The sequence below is a fragment of the Heteronotia binoei genome, chromosome 3 (genome assembly GCF_032191835.1).
Source record: "Heteronotia binoei isolate CCM8104 ecotype False Entrance Well chromosome 3, APGP_CSIRO_Hbin_v1, whole genome shotgun sequence".
Classification (NCBI taxonomy): Eukaryota; Metazoa; Chordata; class Lepidosauria; order Squamata; family Gekkonidae; genus Heteronotia; species Heteronotia binoei.
In genome coordinates, this window is record NC_083225.1 from 94808362 (window position 1) to 94822662 (window position 14301).

Consider the following 14301-nt stretch of genomic DNA (forward strand, 5'->3'; position numbering starts at 1 on the left):
AACTTCAAGTGATAAAATAAAAAGTAATGGAGACAGTGGGCATCCTTGTCTAGTACCCTTGCACACCTTAATTTTCTCAGTAGTTCCTCCATTAACAATTATTTTAACTTTCTGTTCATTATAAACTGCTTGTACATTTTTTATAAAATCATCTCCAAATTCCATTGTCTTAAGTTGTTGCAGTGTAAAATTCCAGTCTAAGTTGTCAAAAGCTTTTTCAGCATCTAGTAAAATCAAAGCCAACTGCTTATCTCTCTTCAACTCATAGTATTCCAATATATCTAAAATAATTCTAATATTGGATCTCATATGTCTTTTTGGAAGAAAACCTGATTGGACAGAATGAATCAGTACATTTAGAATCTTCTTCAATCTGTTAGCAAGAATAGAAGCATAGATCTTATAGTCTACATTGAGTAATACTATCGGTCTATAATTTTTAATTTCTTCATGCTCACAATTGACTTTCGGGATGAGGGCTATGTTCGCATATCTCCAAGAATCTGGTATCTCAGCAAATAACCACACTTCCTCTATCATTTTTTTAAATTGTGAAATTATACGTTCTCTAAATGCAATATAATACTCCACAGGGAGGCCGTCCGGACCAGCCGCTTTATTTTTCTTTAATTTATTCCACGCCTCTTCAACCTCGAACATTGTAACTGGACTGTTTAAAACTTTCTTCTGTTCATACGATAGTTTAGGAAGTGATCTACTTTGGAAATACGCCATTTGTTTCTTCTGATCTATTTCCACCGCACTAAATAATTGAGAATAAAAATCCTTAATTATCCTTTTCAGATCCTCTGACAGAAATTTGTGTTTTCCCTCTTTATCCTTTAATACCTTTATTGTTCTTTTCTCGCGCTCTTTCCTAATTTTATATGAAAGCCATCTTCCTACTTTATTGGCATTCTCAAAAAAAATGTTGTTTTGCCAGTCGTACTTTTTTCTCCATTTCCTCCAAAAACATCACATGTATCTTATGTTGCAACAATTTTATCACGTACTTTGTCTCCTGTATATTTGGCTTTTCCTTTAATTGCTTTTCCTGATGTTTTAATCTCTCAGTTATTTCCTCTAAGTTTTTATTATCTTCCTTTCTCTTGTACGCATTAAAATTCATAACTAAGCCTCTAAAAAAAGCCTTACTTGTTTCCCATATGGTTTTCGAGGAGACATCCTTTTGGTCATTAAATTTAAAAAACCATCTCATCTCTTCTTGTATATATTCAATAATTTTTTTTATTTTCTGTTAATCTTGGGTTCATCCTCCATCCACTTATTTTTCTTACCCCTTTCATAGACAACAGGATTAGGTTATGATCAGCCAATGTGCTTGGGAGAATTTCAATATCTTGGACTAGTTTCATCAACCCCACTGACAACCAACACATGTCGATACGTGACCATGCATTGTGTCTATGAGAGAAGTACGTATAATCTCTCCTTTCCAGATTTAGTGTACACCACAAGTTGACCAACACAAATTCTTCAGCCATCTGAAAAAAAAACCTTGGGTAAAACATCACTACTACTAATCTTCAATTTATTGTTTTTTTCCCCAGAATTTCTATCAATTCCCGGACAGTTTACCGCATTAAAATCTCCGATTATGCACAAATTGTCATAATCATGGGTGCCCACAGTCTTGTAAACATCTTTATAAAAAACTCCCAATTTTTCATTTGGTGCATAGATGTTTATTAATAAAAAAATTTGGTTTTCCCTCACTATCTCAATACCTTGATATCTCACATCTTGTGAAGAAAAAATTAAATTGGCTTGAATATCTCCTTTAATATAAGTAACTAGTCCCCTTTTCTTTTTCTCTACCTCTGATGTTATTATCACCTTCCCTAATCTTCTATCTTTTAAAAAAGATTCATCTTTTTGTTCTATATGTGTCTCCTGGAGGCAGATGATAACCACATTCAATTTCTTTAGTTGCAGCAACACCCTTTTCCTTTTTCTGAGGAGAATTTAAACCATTTACATTTAATGATAGTATTTTTAGTTGTTTTGTCATATTTAGCTTTGCTACCCCCTAAAACTCTATTTGTTGATTTTTCTTTTTTCTCTGAAGTTTTGTTTCTATCTGGCTCAATTCTTCTCCAAGAGTGACCTCTCCCTCCTCTTGTTCATATCTATGCAATGGGTCTACCAAATCTGGTGAGTCACCCGACCCCCACCTTCCCATTGAATCTTTTAAATTCTTTTTTCCTGTTCTATTCATCCAGTTCTTAGCTTGGTTATTTAAAAAATCTTCTAACTTGGGTGTAGAGTCAATTTTATATCTGGTATTTAAAAATGTCAACAGTAATCCCTCTAGGATAAGCCATTTATACATTATCTCTTTTTCTTGTAACATCAACACCAATTTTATATATTCTTTCCTTTTATGTCTTATTGACCATGGGGTTTATCTCATGATTTTGATTTGTACCCCTTTAATTACCAGTAGTTGTTCTCTCGTTAACCTCCACACTCTCTCCTTTATCACTTTCCAGACAAACTTAAGATGTATTTCCCTAGGTAAGTCATTCTTCTTTTCATATAAAGAATTAACTCTCTATATATGGTCAAATTCCTTTTCTACCATTTTCTCTTCCATCTCCAAAATAGGCATCAATGCTTCTCCAAATAGTTTCATCAAATCCTCATTTTTCTCCTCCGAGACATTCAGAAATCTTAAAGTATAGTCAGCATTCCCCATTTCTATCTTAGCCATTTTCTCAGTTAACTCTGACAGTTTGGTTTCTATTATACCCACACGATGATCAGTAACCCTCAATTTATCTTCTATAGATTTTGTTATCTTGACCAACTCCCCTATATCTTTTTTTGTATCTTTGGCACGATTATCAAGACTTTAAGAGGCTGACAATGAAGCATACCTTGGTCTTGTCATTGGGGAAGTCTCTGGCACGTAATTCAATATACAGTTTGCACTGTGCCAGGAATTCCGGAAACTCCTCCACCTTCCCATGAATTTCTCTGGGGGAAGCACCAGGCACTTGGGTGGGGCAGCGACAGTGACTTGCTGTTGCAGGTGAGTCACCATTTGAGTGAGGTGCTGTACCTGAGTGAGCAAGGCTGCTAGCTGCCCAGAGCCTCCGCTTACCACTTCATCCATCTTGTGGAGTGAGTGTGTGGGTGGAAGCAATCTGGCACGTTCTCAGGGTGCAGGCAGGCAGGAGTCCAAAGCCAGTCCAAGGTCAAAGTCCAGGAAGTCAAGCAGGAGCCAAGTCACCAATGCAGAAACACAAACCTGAATTAGAAGTTAGTGTCCAAAAGCCAAAAGGTAAGGGTGCCAAGGAAATCAAGCAGGTCAGGATCAGGAAGGAGTGTGGATGCAAGCCAGAGAATAGACTTGTTGCTTCCACAAGGTTACCAGGTCCTGGATGGGAGCTGTATGGGATCTCAATCAGCCTGCTCCCTGGGTGGCAGTGACACTGCTAGAACTCAGGGTTGAGAGATTTGAAGCATCGGCGTGCCTCATGTCTTCGCTCTGAAAGTTCTTTCTGGAGCCTGCTTTGAACTCTTGAGATGGGAGGAGGAGAGCTTGGAGGAGATAGATTGTCAACAGCTGACACTGGTGCCTGAAGAGTGATTGATGGGCCAGCTGCTGTTTGTTCAGCTGAGGAACTGGCTGGCAACTCTTCCAGGTCTGTTAACCCTTCCCGCTCCTCCTCGTCAGGACTCATGACAGTTTTGTTTAACAGGGAAAAAAAACACTGTGAAATTTGGAAGCAAGAGCTTAACATATAAAATGTAAGTAAAACCACTATGTTATCCGTGTGTGAATAAAGCAAACAAAAGGGAAGGCTAAATCTGTAGAAAATAGTGTGCAGTTTTAAAACTGAGACCAATGGGAAGTTGCCCATGTAATTTCCTGAATTCCTTCCCTTACCACACAGCTTGCATGAGTTACCCTGTCCCAGTGGCAACCACTGGCAACTCAGTATTGTGCAATGGTAAGAGTATTAGACAAGGATTTCAGAGACCCAGGTTTGAATCCTCATTCTACCTGGGGCATAATTTTCCCAGGTAGAGGCTGCTGAGCCAAGGCAAGGACAGAAAGCTGAAGAGAGGGGTGCAGATAAAGATAGGCAGACTGGTGGGTGGGAAGGAGAGAAGGTATCAGGAAAAAAGATGAGGTTGGTGATTTCAGGAAAGGGAAAGAGGTAATAGTGGGTAGAGGAAAATGAGATGCCCCCTATAAATCTCAAAGCTGCCTTACACTGAATCAGAACCTTGATCCATCAAAAGCAGTATTGTTTGCTTAGACTAACGCCAGCTCTCCAGGGTCTCATCAAAGGTCTTTCATATCACCTATTGTGAGATCCTTTAACTGGAGATGCCAAGGATTGAACCTGGAACCTGGGACCAAGCTGATTCTCTAGCACTGAGCCACAGTCCCTCTGATTACAGCCCCCCCCCCCTTGTGTTGCATCATATTATTGAGAAATAATTGTATAGTGTTTGATATATTCCTGCCTGAAAATCAGAATATTTGTGTAAGTCCTTGCCAGAGTAATGGAAGAGGACCTTTTACATGGTGGATCCCCATTTATGGGATTCCCTTCCTGTTAGGATTTACCTAGTGCCTAGCCTTGTTAGTTTTAGGTACCAGTCTAAAATGTTCGCTTCCATCGAGGCTTCTGAAATTTTGAATATGTACTAGGACTGTTAATTATTTACTTTTACATTTGCTCTTTTGAGCAGTTTTTAACTTGCTTATTGTGTTAAATTAGCCAATTATGTATTTTAAATATATGTAATTAGGGTTGTGCCATTTTTTCTCAGTATTTTTCAGTTTGGATATATTGGACCTGGAAAAAAAATTGAGTTAAAAACAAACCAACCAACCAGATCCCAATATCAGTAAAATAGTCAGATCTGGGATTTTTCAGAAATCCTGGTTGTTGTCGGGGTTTTTTTATCCAATAGAACCAAACTGTAAAATATGGAGAGAGAGAGAAAAGCCTTTATGATACCACCTGTTTAAAGGGACTACAAAAGAAAGTCCAAAAACAGCTGAGCGGCAATCTGCTCTGGCTCCTCCGCTGTTTTTCGGGGTTTGTGGATAATCCCAAATATATCTGGGATTTTTCCCAGGATTTTGTTTTGTTCTCCTGAAAATCCTACATACATTTGGGGTGCTGAAATATACCCTAAAAATACTAATAAATTGTTTTTTGAGTATATGTTCAGATCAGATAGATACAAATGCACACCACAATATATAATATGGCAAATTTCACATTGTAGGATGAAATAAGTTTTTAATATGTTGTTTGTTGAATACTGCACCAGAGTGTTGCTTTACAAAGTGATCATGTTTATGGCACCTGTACCAGTATTATGGTGGAAATGACTGCATTAAATATATGGAAGGAAGAAGCATATCCCTAATCATCATTTGGGACATGCCTTGGGAATGGCAAGTATGTGTAATGGGAAGTGCTGGGTATTTGTTGAGGCCTAGAAAATTTTGAGAGGCCAGTCAGCATCCCTATAATATTTTTTTTCCTACTGCAAACTTCATTAAATGATGCCAACAGATGAAATTCAAACAATGGTACTTAACATGATGCCACTTGGAAAACTATGGCTCTCTAAGTGGCTGCTGCTCTAAGTTCTCATGGAGAAAACCACTGCTTCCTTCCTTGTACCTGCTTTGGTTTCTTCTATCTGTTTGCAGCTGTGGTTTATGATCTCCTATTCACATCATCATAAGTATCTCCGGCATAGATTTCATTTAAAAAAAAATAATAATGAGGGAGATGTTGTCTGAAAGTAATAGCATTTGCCCTGAAAAACATTTCCCATTAACTCAGATATTTTGAGGGTGGATATAATCAGCAATGGTAAGGAGTATCAAGGAGGTCAAATATCTAGGAGATGTCACATGTTTGCAGAGCAAATGGTACTAGAAGTTACCAGTAAAGGCACACAAAAATCTGGAACAAGTGTTAGTAGCTTTGTAATGCATGCTCACTGTGTCTGAATCATTGTAGTACACACCCCTCTGTTACTTTCATTCTGAAGGTCTGATTTTTATCTGTTTCTTCCTTTTTTGTGTAGAGCCTCTCAAAACTGCAATCAGTCCACGGAAAGTTAAGAGCAGCGTGGGGAGTCAAGTGTCCTTGTCCTGCAGTGTGACTGGAACCGAGGACCCTGAACTCTTCTGGTATCGGAATGGTGAAATCATCAATCCGGGGAACAATGTGAGGATCATTGGGATCAGTCATGAGACCCTAATTATGGACGGCATGGCCAAAAGCGATGGTGGGGCATACCAGTGTTTTGTACGCAAGGACAAGATGTCTGCACAAGACTATGTTCAGGTGGTGTTAGAAGGTCAGTCATTGCCTGTTGTAGGGTATACTGTGTACTGTAAAGCATTCTCTTTAAAAATGTGCATAATGTTATGCAGATATTATGCAGATGACACCCAGCTCTGTTGATGGGTGGCTGGTCCGATTCCACCCTGGAAGTTCTGACCATGGCCTTACAAGCCATGGCAGGGTTGATGAGTCAACTGAAATTGAATCTGATGAAGACAGAGGTCCTCTATTTATGTCATGACAATCCGAGAGCGGAGGTCTCACTACTGGCCTTCGATGGAGCACCACTTATGTTAGTGCCAAAGGTTAAGAGTTTAGGGGTGCTCCTGGGTCCTTCTTTAACAATGGAGGCTCAGGTAGCAGCCACTGTCAAATCAGCCTTTTATCACCTTCAGCTGATAAGGCAGTTGGTCCCCTTTCTCAAACACAGTGACTTGGCAACAGTGATCCATGCTACGGTCACTTTGAGACTGGATTACTGAAATGCCCTCTACATGGGGCTGCCATTGTCTTAAACCTAGAAACATCAACTAGTGCAGAATGCTGCAGCCAGGTTGTTAATGGGGCTTCCCTTATGGGAGCATATTCAACCTGTGCTGAAAGCATTGCACTGGTTATCTATTGTATACCATATTGTTTCAAGGTGCTGGTCATCATCTTTAAAGCACTATAAGGCCAGAGACCTGCATACCTTTGGGACCGCCTTTCCACGCATGTTCCCTGGACAGCACTTCGATCATGGCTGCAAAACTTGCTTTCGATCCCCAGCCTCAAAGAAGCCAGGCTCATGACAACCAGAACCAGGGCCTTTTCTGTTGTTGCTCTGTGCTGGTGGAACAAGCTCCCTGAGGAGGTTAGGGCCCTCAAGAGCTTTCACAGTTCTGCAGGGCCTGCAAGACTGTTCTTCCGCCAGGCATTTACTAATTAAGATCAATGATAACAACAGACACTGAACTATCTGGCCCACCTCAAATGCACAATCATGACCTCAAGATCTGTTTTCCTGATAGAACATCTAGTAATACCAGCTGATAGCAAAATTTGACATGGACTAAATAGACAGCCACCCAGCATCATCACACATACTACCAATTTAAGATCAATATAGTACCTGATATTGTTTTATGTTTTATATATTCTTGTATTTTATATGTTATTTACAATTTATATTGATAATTGGTTTTTATATGATGTTTTTACGAGAGTGAGCTGCCCTGAGCCTGCTTCGGCGGAATGAGAGGGATATAAGCCAAATAAATAAGTGTTCATATACAGACTAATCAATTCTTGGAAGTTGCAGGGCTGATGGAAGGATAAAATGGAGGAGAGGGAAACAATGTAAGCCAATTTAAGTTCCCACTGGGGAGAATGAAGGGACACAAACTAAATAAATAGATAGAGGTGGGAGGAATCTGATCCAGGCAGAGCTTGCGCAAGGATACAAAACTGGCTTCAAAAGTCATTTGATACATTCACAGCTATTAAAATAATGCTTACATTATATAGTAACAGTAGATGAAAATCAGATATGTATTCTAGGTGGAGGTGTTAGCATGTTCATTTATTGTTGAATTTATTTATTTGTTGAATATCAGTATTATTGTCATTGTATGGGATTGTATGTAGAATAGCCAGGAATCCTAAGATTGTCTGGTAATTTGTTGACTTCAATTGACTTAAAAAGTTGTTTTATGCTTAGAACTGCATGGTCAGTGATGATAGCAAGCTAGGTAGTGTGGCTCCTTGGCAACTGGCTCTGTTTATGCAACCTAGCACAGTAAAATTACATTGAGTAATAGAATTTTGCAGCAGGAGGGACAAGAATGGCATTGTATGACTCTAGCCAGCTAGTACTGATTAAGCATCAGGGCAGTTTCTCAGGATTTTGCTACCTTATTTTATTGCCTATGTAGATCAGGCCAAAGAGGCTGAATAATAAGGTCACAAGTGAAAAGGAAAAGATATCTTTCAAAAATTTAACATTTTGATGGCATATAGAGGAAATATTTAAAGGATATTTTCCAGAAGGCTGCACATTTTGTGCTGATAGAGATACCTGGATGGTAATATGTGGTACTGCGGGAACTGATTAGGACAGGCAAGCAGATGGTGTGAATAAGACTGAACTGAGAATGATTTCAGTATTCATGTTCTCCTCAAATATTGTGATTGTGTTCTTGGTCTTCTCACAATTTCTTGTTGCCTGTTCAAGTCTAAGTGTTTGCCAAGGGCTGTCCTTAGAGATCATCTAACAGTGAGGTCTGTCATGGCATGATAGATGTATACAAGACAGTGAATGAACACAAATGTGTAAGAATTGACTAGTATCTGAGCCTTCAAAATCTGTGTCTTCAAAATCAAAAACAGAGAATGGCATCCCTGCTAACAAATGCATTTATCAAGGCAAGGAGACCGAAACCCTACTGTTCAGAAATGTATAGGGATGGTCATGGACTGGCTCATGAACTATAGTTCATCAATGATTTGGATGCAGGAATAGAGGGAATGCTTATTAAATTTGCAGATGGTACTAAATTGGGAGGGGTTGCAAACACAGAAGAAGACAGAAACAGGATACAGGATGACCTTGACAGGCTGGAAAACTGGGCTAAAATCAATAAAATGAATTTTAACGGGGATAAATGTAAAGTTCTGCATTTAGGTAGGAAAAATCCAATGCATGGTTATAGGATGGGGGAGACTTGTCTTAGCAGTAGAATGTGCAAAAAGGATCTAGGGGTCTTAGTGGATCATATGCTGAACATGAGTCAACAATGTGATGTGGTAGCTAAAAAGGCAAATCCAATTTTGGGCTGTATCAACAGAAGTATAGTGTCCAGATCACGTGATGTGATGGTATCGCTTTACTCTGCTCTGGTAAGACCTCACCTGGAGTATTGTGTTCAGTTTTGGGCACCACATTTTAAGAAGGATATAGACAAGCTGGAATGGGTCCAGAGGAGGACGACGAAGATGGTGAGGGGTCTGGAGACCGTCCTATGAGGAAAGGTTGAAGAAGCTGGGGATGTTTAGTCTGGAGATGAGGCGGCTGAGAGGTGATATGATCACCATCTTCAAGTACTTGAAGGGCTGTCATGTAGAGGATGGTGTGGAATTGTTTTCTGTGGCCCTGGGAGGTAGGACCAGAACCAATGGGTTGAAATTAAATCAAAAGAGTTTCCAGCTCAACATTAGGAAGAACTTCCTGATCGTTAGAGTGATTCCTCAGTGGATCAGGCTTCCTTGGGAGGTGGTGGGCTCTCCTTCCTTGGAGGTTTTTAAACAGAGGCTAGATGGCCCTCTGACAGCAATGAAGATCCTGTGAATTTAGGGGGAAGTGTTTGTGAGTTTCCTGCATTGTGCAGTGGGTTGGACTAGATGACCCTAGAGGTTCCTTCCAGCTCTATGATTCTGTGATTCTATCACAAATTTTGTCCAATTTGTGGTTTTTGAAGCGATGGAAGGGCACCCAGCATGAACAGTTCACAAACTTTGATGCTGTTTGTGGCAGTTTGTGAATAGATAGGTTTCCCAGCAAACTGTCTCCACTCAAACTGTTTACAAAAGTCCAAGTTGGGGTGGGGGGGCTGGAGAGGGTGGAGCCTAGAGAGGGTGGGTTTAAGGTGGGCTGCTGCTGAAGACAGGTACAATGTCATAGACTCCACACTCCAAACCAGCCGTTTACTATTGGAGAACCATTGCTGTCAATCTCCAGGTGAGGGGTGGAGATCACTCAGAATTACAACTGCTCTCCAGATGACAGACATCAGCTCCACTGGAGGTGGGAGGGAGTGAATGCCTTCACTTGAGTGGGTGAGAAGACAGCAAGGGGGGGGGGGCACTCAGCTAGAGCCTCCTATAAGAGCCCATTGTATATCCCTCCATAACAGTCCTTATTCCTATTTTTCCAATAAGAGCCTTTCAAAGCTTAACAGGTGCTCCTGGCTGTCAATAACAAACTTTCCATTTTGCTCCATAGGATCAGAAAGCTATACACATATATATACACATACACACTCAGTTGTATGCTCAGCTCCACATCCTTTTCTTTGTCAGCTGTTTGCATCACAGTTACACAGAGAGTCGGGGAACATGTTAATGGCAACTATCAGAGCACACTCCTAACTGGGAATTTCTCTTCTCTGCTGTGGTTTGGGTGTTAGATAGAATGAGGGTTCTGAGCAACCCCATCTATTTGTTTACACTGACCATGGTGCTTCTAAAACAAACAGTCTGCATTCTGGGAAAAATTAAGAACTGACTAAGTTATTTTGTCCACTGAGTTAGGAAACCAATATCTCCATTAAGTTCTGGAAGCTCCCGTGTCTTGAGTATTTTTACAGTGACTGATCTCTCGGTTTTGTTGTAGTGGATAGGAATGCTTTTTTCTTTGGGTGTGTGCCATGCCAGAACCAAGAACTAGAATAAGTATGATGTGTTGACAGGTACTTGCTTCTAAAAGAAGACCAGAGCTACTTGCTTTTAAAAGAAGACGAGAGGTGATATTCATGCAACTTAAGGCCTTGTAAGTTAAGGTTCAACTTGAGCAGCCTTGACTTCTCAGAAGATTCTTTTAAAACCCAAGTGTCCTGTCCTGGTTTCCAAAATTTTCTTTTTTGCAATGCAGTGTTACAGGATTCCCCATAGGTATTTCTTCTGTAGGGCTGTGGTTCAGTACGCAACTCCTTTGCATGCAATGCCCCATCAATGCCCCATCTCTGCTACTTGGCACTAGCGCATTCAGTGTGCTGGTTCTGTGCTGCAGTCCCTAGAGGAAGCCCCCATCCCAATTTTTAAATGAGAAATTCTCTAATTTGAGCTAAGGTCCTGAGCATCACATTACCATTGCCACAGTAGCATTTGCTGTGCTGGGCAACTGTGTTCCTTGCAAGCTAGCATCCTCAGCACAGTTGACTTGACTGCACAGATTCTCTAGGAGAATCTGACTGTTGCGTGGGGTTGGTTTTCCCATCATAGATGGTACCCTTACAGTTGAACCCCCTGGTCCAACCCCTTTGGAAGTTGGGGGTTTTGTGGTGGAGAGGCACCAGAAGCAGCCCTGCAAATTTGGTGCCTCTCACTCAAACACCCTCCCCTCCCCTCCCCAGTCACTTTTCCCATTTTAATTGCAATGGGAAAAGTGACTGATTGCTTTTTTCCCCATCATAGGGAAAAAGGGCCCTCTTTGGGTGTCCCTAGAATTGGACCCCCCCACACACAGTCCAATCTTTTTGAAACTTGGGGGTTCTGTGGGGGAGAGACTCCTGCAATTGCCTTGCATATTTGGGGCCTCTACCCCAAACCCCCTCCCCTCCAGCCACAACTCATTATACCTTATTTTGCCATTGACTTCAATGGCCCACAGGGTATAATGTAGCCGAATGGCCACCAAATTTTGGTGGCTATTTGTGGCTCCCGTCAGCACCCAAATAATATCAGAGAATTGTATTTGGCTCTATACGGCCGAAATACAGCTGAATCAGCTGTATTTTGGGGTTTTATTTGGTTCGGCCAAACCAAATGCACACTCCTGGTTAGGTGGACTCAAAGCTCTTTGCCACCCTGACTCTCTGCTCACTCTGAGCAGTGGGGCTTAGCTACTGGGTGTCTTGGCCAAGGACCCATATTTTGGTTGTGATTCCTCTCCTCTGTTGGGGTTTGGGTGTTAGATGGACTTTGGACTATCTGCTCACACTGAACTGTGGGGTAGGGGTGTGCAAAAAAAAAAATCGGAATTAATCAGATTCGGAAATATGCAGGACCAAAATATTCGGAATACCATTTATTTCCAAATGCCGGTATTCGGAATAGCCGTATATACTGGAGATATACGGCTATTTCCGAATATATGGGCCCATTATATCCTGTGGGCCATTGAAATCAATGGCAAAATAGGGTATATTGGAAGCCTCCTGGAGGGGAGGAGGTTTGAGGGAGAGCCCCCAAATTTGCAGGGGACTCTCCCCTAAGAACCTCCCAAGTCCCAAAAAGATTGGGCCAGGTGTTCCCATTCCAGGGGCACCCAAAGAGGATGCCCCTATCCCACCATTATACCCTATGGGCCATTGAAATCAATGGCAACATAGGGCATAATCAGAGGCTACTGCGGAGCAGGGGGGTTGAGGGAGAGCCCCCAAAACTGCATGAAACCCACAGGGAATTCTCCCCTACAAAACCCCCAAGTCCCAAAAAGATTGGGCCAGGGGGTCGCTGTCTTTGGGCTCCCCAAAAGGCCCATTGCCAACAATGCTGGGGAAAGCCCAATTAGCCACTTCTTCCACTATAATTGCTGTGCGGAAAATGGCTCTGGCCCGAGGGGGGTTTGAGGGAGAGGCCCCAAAACTGCTGTGCAGCTTCAGGGGACTCCCTTGCATTCCATCCTCCTGGCCCAAAAAGACTGCACCCATCTATGGGCACCCCAAAAGGAACACTGTTCCCAATGGTGAGAAAAAACCAATTAGAGCCACTTCCCTCACTGTAATAATTGTAGGAAAAGCGGCTTTGGGGAGCAGGGGATTTTGAGGAGAGCCCCCCAAACTGCTGTGCAACTTCAGGGAACTGTCCCACACAAAACTCACAAGGCCAAAAAAAAAATTGGACCAGGGGTCCAATTCCTGGGGCACCCAAAGCCAAACCTAACTTCGCACCAGAGAATCTCTATAGGACGCAAATGCACTACATCCATCTATCTACTCTATGAACCCTGCTGGCCTGGAACCAATATAAAACCAGTTGCCAACATCACTGCCACTCAAAACACAAGCTGCTCAAGGTCTGCTCTGCAGACCTGGCTGCAGCAAACCCAGATGCCAGCTCTACAGCCCTGCCCCAGACAACGCAGGGAGACCTGGTCAAGCCCAACAAGCATGCTGGTTCTGGGTCTCTCATTCAGATGTCAGCTTCCCTGCCACAGAACACACAATCTACACATGCCAGCTCTCCAGCCCTGCCCCAAACAATGCGGGGAGAGCTGGCCAAGCACAACAAGCATGCTGGTTCTGGGTCTCTCACACAGATGCCAGCTTCCCTGCCACAGAACACACAATCTACAGATGCCAGCTCTCCAGCCCTGCCCCAAACAACACAACTCTCAAACAAGAGAAGCGGTGGACCACACCTAGCTCCACATCATTCTGTATCTGACACAAAGCAAGAAGCATTTAGACTAACCTTGAGTGATGGATGATTGGCTGGTCCAGGCTCTTTTGCATTACCCAGGGTGCACCACGAGGAGGCAAGCCAGAGTTGCACCCCAAATGAGGAAGATCACTGGGAGGGCCTCAGATTGTGTGAGAGGAAGGCAACCATTCCTTCTCTCTCAGCTCAGCAGCAACACACCAGCTATCACTGTCCCATTAGAGGGACCTCAGCATTGGTATGGCTGCTGACTGCCTGTCATCATCACTGGCACCTCCCTCTTTCTTCCTTCTGCCCCTGAAAAAAAAAACACCTTGGTTATCCTGGCTGGGCCTGTGGGTGCTGTCGGTTACAGTTGGGGGCTGCAATGGCCCTTTCAGTATCATTAGGCATGTGTGGATGGGGACTGGGGAAATTTGGATTGCTTTGCAGATTTTAAATCAGCATTCACTTTTGGTTTGGGGATGGATGAGGGGTGGGGGGGTGCACTGCCAATCAATTTGTGAATGAGTTTTTGGGCTGTCTTTGGACTCTAGTCTGTGTTTAGTGGGAGAGTGTTTTACAACCACCTTCCAAGCATGGACCAAGAGAGGATGCAGGCACAAGTAGGTGCTCACTTCATTCACTCTCAAAATCTACGTTCGGGGAGCTGAACAGAGGCAAGTTGACCTTCAGGAAGACCAACTGCTCAACTGTCCAGGGTTGCAGGCAATTGCGATGTGGGCAGACAATGTCACCCATATGCAAAAAGACACGCTCGTCGGTGGGCATGAGAGGAACGCCTTGGCCACGGAGGAGAGGGCCAGCC

General features: G+C 42.5%; 1 protein-coding gene across 6 annotated transcripts in view; it reads left to right on the forward strand.

Moving 5' to 3' along the window:
- Nucleotides 1-14301, forward strand: part of DSCAM (DS cell adhesion molecule) — an 805927-nt gene that overhangs the window by 399788 nt on the left and 391838 nt on the right. For all 6 annotated transcript variants that reach the window (XM_060234239.1, XM_060234240.1, XM_060234242.1 and 3 more), the window contains exon 6: nucleotides 6094-6369. In XM_060234239.1, coding sequence (XP_060090222.1) covers nucleotides 6094-6369 — 276 coding nt within the window. The remainder of the gene's footprint in view (nucleotides 1-6093; nucleotides 6370-14301) is intronic.